Source organism: Limulus polyphemus, unplaced genomic scaffold, assembly GCF_000517525.1.
Source record: "Limulus polyphemus unplaced genomic scaffold, Limulus_polyphemus-2.1.2 Scaffold5977, whole genome shotgun sequence".
Taxonomy (NCBI): Eukaryota; Metazoa; Arthropoda; class Merostomata; order Xiphosura; family Limulidae; genus Limulus; species Limulus polyphemus.
In genome coordinates this window covers 16,124-22,547 of record NW_013671587.1, presented here as the reverse complement: position 1 = coordinate 22,547, position 6,424 = coordinate 16,124, and the positions used below count along the sequence as shown (strand labels likewise).

The following is a 6,424-nucleotide window of genomic DNA, read 5'->3' as shown; positions in this document are numbered from 1 at the left end:
TAACTTCTATCAAACACTCTGTTATCTACCACATCTGTTTGTAACTTCTATAAAACACTGTTATCTACCACATCTGTTTGTAACTTCTATAAAACACTGTTATCTACCACATCTGTTTGTAACTTCTATAAAACTGTGTCTGTCTGTTATCTACCACATCTGTTTGTAACTTCTATAAAACACTGTTATCTACCACATCTGTTTGTAACTTCTATAAAACTGTGTCTGTCTGTTATTTACCACATCTGTTTGTAACTTCTATCAAACACTCTGTTATCTACCACATCTGTTTGTAACTTCTATAAAACACTGTTATCTACCACATCTGTTTGTAACTTCTATAAAACACTGTTATCTACCACATTGTTTTATAGAAGTTACAAACAGGAACTGAACTGTAGTATTAAATAATGTACACTACATTGTAGAGTTCTGTATTGAACACGTGTTTAATTTATGTTGAATATCTTTACAGATTTGTGTGTTGAACACAGGTGTTTAATAACGAGAACTGAACTGTAGTATTAAATAATGTACACTACATTGTAGAGTTCTGTATTGAACACGTGTTTAATTTATGTTGAATATCTTTACAGATTTGTGTGTTGAACACAGGTGTTTAATTTATGTTGAATATCTTTACAGATTTGTGTGTTGAACACAGGTGTTTAATTTATGTTGAATATCTTTAAGTGTGTAAGAGATGCTCAAGTTTTATAGAAGTTACAAACAGATGTGGTAGATAACAGTATGTTCTTCTATCATATGTTAGAGTCGAGTTGCCTACTGTCATGTTCTTCTATCATATGTTAGAGTCGAGTTGCCTACTGTCATGTTCTTCTATCATATGTTAGAGTCGAGTTGTCTACTGTTGCAATGATAATGAATATTTTACTACAGAGAGAGGTTGCGCATGTTTATTGTTTTGTGTGTACACCAGATTAGCAAAGAAAGCCTTAAGAAACTTAATGAAATAGTTCACATGTGCTTGTGTTGAATAGGACAGGTTGTATCACATTGAATTTAGTTTAAAACTAGCATATGGTTATAATAAACTGGGGATATAATAGTTTGTGCTTGGGATATGAGTTCGTTACACTTGCTGAAAGTTCCAGGCTCTTGTTTCTGACTTGCTGATTTAGCAGTTTATCAGACTGAATACTTACCAACGTTTTATTCGTGAGCTGCTGACTAATTAGCCTACCAGACTGGATAATTATCAGGGTCTTGTCTCTGAGCTCTTGACTAATTAGCCTACCAGACTGGATAATTATCAGGGTCTTGTCTATAAGCTGCTGACTAATTAGCCTACCAGACTGGATGATTATCAGGGTCTTCTTTCTGAGCTCTTGACTAATTAGCCTACCAGACTGGATAATTATCAGGGTCTTCTTTCTGAGTTGCTGACTAATTAGCCTACCAGATTGGATAATTATCAGGGTCTTGTTTCTGAGCTCCTGACTAATTAGCCTACCAGACTGGATAATTATCAGGGTCTTGTCTCTGAGTTGCTGACTAATTAGCCTACCAGACTGGATAATTATCAGGGTCTTCTTTCTGAGCTCCTGACTAATTAGCCACCAGACTGGATAATTATCAGGGTGTTGTTTCTGAGCTCCTGACTAATTAGCCTACCAGACTGGATAATTATCAGGGTCTTGTCTCTGAGCTGCTGCCTAATTAGCCTACCAGACTGGATAATTATCAGGGTCTTGTCTCTGAGCTGCTGACTAATTAGCCTACCAGACTGGATAATTATCAGGGTCTTGTCTCTGAGCTGCTGACTAATTAGCCTACCAGACTGGATGATTATCAGGGTCTTCTTTCTGAGCTGCTTACTAAGCAGCTTATCAAACTAAATACTTATCAATGTCCTGTTCTTGGTATTTAACAAATGTAGAAGGTAACTCAGTGCCTGGTACAACTTGTGTTTACCTTGACCCACTTCTCCTGCCTACAGATAATAAAACTTTCGAGAGGATCTTTGGCTAGTAACCAGAACGAGGATGATGTACGGAATTTCCACAAAATCTTCATTATCCGTCATGAAATTGAAGTGAAAAAAGTTAACACACTGGTTTTTTATAGTTAATAACATTATTGGCAAATGTGCATCATTTTGGGGTTAGGAAATGTTTTACAATGTTAACATAATATGGTTTTGATGGAAATGGGTTATTATAGAAATACAATATGTTCTTCACTCATCCAGTCACACGTTTAACTCCATAACGTGTCTTAAAACGATAATCAAGTTTAGTGTGAAATATATTCTCTCACACACTTCAAGCTTAGCGTGAAATATGGTTCATACGTAACCCAAGCTTAGCGTGAAATATGGTTCATATGTAACCCAAACTTAGCGTGAAATATGGTTCATACGTAACCCAAGCTTAGTGTGAAATATGGTTCATACGTAACCCAAACTTAGCGTGAAATATGGTTCATACGTAACCCAAGCTTAGCGTGAAATATGATTCATACGTAACCCAAGCTTAGTGTGAAATATGATTCATACGTAACCCAAGCTTAGCGTGAAATATGATTCATACGTAACCCAAGCTTAGCATGAAATATAATTCATACATAACCCAAGCTTAGTGTGAAATATAATTCATACATAACCTATGCTTGCTGAAGTATCTAAGCTGTTCTCAGCAAGTTCATGAACATGCTGAAGTATCTAAGCTGTTCTCAGCAAGTTCATGAACTCAACCTTTAGTTAGAAGATTGCAAGCTTGAACTGAAATATTCCAAACTATGTCTGAGTGCTTTGTTGAATTATAGTTTCTCAGCAACGAGTTGTTTCCTGAATAGAGTCAACGATGTACTTACGTCACTGTTTGCTGAGCACCACTAGTTTAGGTGGAACTCGCATGAAAAATGTCCGAAAGGGAATATTTTTCGATTTAAAAGGGGTTAATTAAAAGTTAACAACTGTCTGTCTTATCTATCTCATATATATCAGCGTAAAAAATAAGAAAAAAATGTATTTTGTGTTAGTTATTTTTATTTTGTATACACGTACGTAGGGTTGGATCGCATGTTGAACATCCATCGTATATTAGGCCTAACATTCTTTTCTTTTTTTTGTGACAGAAAAATTATGCCCAGGAGGAGGCAGGACGGGTGGTTCTCTACACCACAACTATGGGGATCATCAGAAAAACATTTGAGGAGTGTCGGCGTGTCCGGAACATTCTCCAGACCATGCTAGTAAAGTTCGAAGAGCGGGACGTCTTCATGAATCGGACACATCAGAGAGAACTTTTGGAACGGTTAGGAGCCAGTTCAGTGCAGGTCCCGCAGATTTTTGTGGGAGGAAGTTGGTTTGCGGTAAATATTTTTTTTTCTTATGATATTAATTTCAGGCTAATTTCAAAGCATGTTGCTAAAGGTCCAACAGCTTTAGCCCCACCCGAAATACTAGAGGTTTTTACTTCTATATTACCATTATGTCATCAGGATGTACACCTGAGCATCCAGCTCAATCCTTTCATGACCGTCTGGGTCCTCATTACTATTCTATGATCGGAGTGTACAATCCTTTAACTGACAATAAACTTCACAGACAATTGGACAGCCTTAAATTTAGTATATTGTCTAAAACTGAAAGAAAATTGGAAAGTGTCTTGATCGATAACCGCCAACAAACTGTTATAAATAAATATATCTTTCTTCGGTTGTTGAAATTAACTTATTCAAAATTATTTTCAGTAGTGATCAACACTACAGTTAAAAACAAAGGTTCTTGTTAGTGTTGGTCAACAATAAACTGTTAAAAACAAAGGTTTTTGTTAGTGTTGGTCAACAATAAACTGTTAAAATTAAAGGTTCTGTTAGTGTTGGTCAACAATAAACTGTTAAAAACAAAGGTTTTTGTTAGTGTTGGTCAACACTACACTGTTAAAAATGTAGGGTATTGTTAGTGGCAATAAACAATAGACTGTTAAAATACACATTATTTGGCAGTATTTGGCAAAAACTTATTAATTGGGTAATCTTAACTGGTGGTCAACATTGAACTGTAGTCAATAAACTGTTTAGACTGGCAAAAATCAGTAAGGTAATTTCAGCAATGACTGGCACTAAGCTGTTTAGACCGGCAGAAATCTGTAAAGTGACTGACACTAGACTGTTTAGACCGGCAGAAATCAGTAAAGTGAGTGATACTAGACTGTTTAGACTGGCAGAAATCAGTAAAGTGACTGACACTAGACTGTTTAGACTGGCAGAAATCAGTAAAGTGACAGACACTAAACTGTTTAGACCGGCAGAAATCAGTAAAGTGTCTTCAGCAATGACTGACACTAAACTGTTTAGACTGACAGAAATCAGTAAAGTGTCTTCAGCAATGACTGACACTAGCTTCTCCTCCCGTTTGGTGAAATACTAGCAGCACTCAGATTTGGAGATTAGAATGAAGTCAGATTTTGATCCTACTATTTTCCTGGCCCGACGTTCATCAGGTTTCGACGGGTGATCCCCCTAACGACCGGTTAGTCACCTTCCACTTTGAGACTGTGGCGCCATCAAGCACGTTAGGGACCGGTTTTTTTGAACAGCAGAATCAACTAATAGTGTGTTCTACTAACAAGATCTGTGTACAGTTCACTAACCTACTTTAAAAATCATGAAATATTTGTAATAAACATCACGTCAGTAGCGTAATCCCGCAGCGCATCTATGGACGTTGCATGGCTACAGGAACGTAATAAACGCCAAAAAAAACGTGTTTAAATTTACTTGGCTTCTGAACTATTTCTTTTGTTTACCTCTAACATGCTTCTTGTTAGGTTTATCACACTGCCTTTTTTATTCCTGTAACAGTTTTCGGATCAATAGAAAAAAAGAAAACAAAACAACAACAGTATATGTTCATCACATTGTCTTGTTCTACCTGTGGCGGGGACAGTTTTAGGATGATTATGAAAGAAACACATGTTCACCACATTGTTTTGTTCTACCTGTGGCGGGGACAGTTTTAGGATGATTATGAAAGAAACACATGTTCATCACATTGTCTTGTTTTACCTGTGGCGGGGACAGTTTTAGGATTATTATGAAAGAAACACATGTTCACCACATTGTTTTGTTCTACCTGTGGCGGGGACAGTTTTATGATTATTATGAAGAAAAGCTTACTTGTATTATCTTCCGATCTGAGCAGCTACCTACACGGAACAGACAAAAAAAAATCCACATAGATAACGTTTCTTACTTATAATACATTGTTTCATCAGGTAGGCAACATTACTGTTTAAAGATATTTTCGGCTAAGCCTTTTGAACGATACAGTCAGTATCCACTAGACACGTGCTGCTAAACGTGAAATTGATTGAACGAATCACACAAAGGAATCCGTAAAGCTGACAATTGTTTCATTTTTAGTGTTTGGTTTTATTGAATTACTTTCGAAATATTTCGTTATTCTTTAATTTCGTTTAATATATTCGATTTCTCATTAACAGTCGGTAAATATCGTATCTTAGATATAATTTGTCTTCTTTGTTCTTACGCTTGTAATTACTCGTACACGTGCGGTAAACGTGGACTTGGCAACAGAGCTTGACTAATGAACAGCACGTAATATGGGTCACAAGCAAATAAGCTGTTAACTTCCTGTGGCCTTTAACAAGGTCTACCCGGTCGTTCCACAACCGGAGGCTCCAGGTTATAGGTAGACCAACTCTGCTAATCATACTGTTTCTATTAACACAGTGGTGGGTGCAATGTGTCGTTAAATGTCATTAGTGACATTTTTTTTTGGGGGGGGGGGGCTCATCAACATCGTCTTATGTTAATTACCAACAATTAATGGTAGAATTTCACATTCTGAACACGGCTGTTTCATTACGAAATTGTGTTGTCAAGTTTCGTGTGTTAATACCGGTGTTTAAATGGTAGTTTTTACATTGAACAGTGTTTAATTACGAGAATCACATAACAGATTTGTGTGTTGAACACAGGTGTTTAATAACGACGAGTTGCCTACTGTCATTGTTCTGTCGTATGTTAGAGTCGAGTTGCCTACTGTCATACTCTAAAATATGACAGAACATGAATGTAGGTAACTCGACTCTAACACATGATAGAAGAACATGACAGTAGGCAACTCGACTTTAACACACGACAGAACAATGTGACAGCAGGCAACTCGACTTTAACATACGACAGAACAATGTGACAGCAGGCAACTCGACTTTAACATACGACAGAACAATGTGACAGTTGGCAACTCGACTCTAACATACGACAGAACTATGTGACAGTAGGCAACTCGACTTTAACATACGACAGAACAATGTGACAGTTGGCAACTCGACTCTAACATACGACAGAACAATGTGACAGTAGGCAACTCGACTCTAACATACGACAGAACAATGTGACAGTTGGCAACTCGACTCTAACATACGACAGA

The 6,424-nt window shown here is 37.0% G+C and overlaps 1 protein-coding gene across 1 annotated transcript in view; it reads left to right on the top strand.

The window, feature by feature from the left end:
• The window catches only part of LOC106473214 (glutaredoxin domain-containing cysteine-rich protein CG31559-like), an 18,897-nt gene that overhangs the window by 9,108 nt on the left and 3,365 nt on the right, over positions 1-6,424 (top strand). The window contains exon 2 of the mRNA XM_013933896.2: positions 3,100-3,336. Coding sequence (XP_013789350.1) covers positions 3,100-3,336 — 237 coding nt within the window. The remainder of the gene's footprint in view (positions 1-3,099; positions 3,337-6,424) is intronic.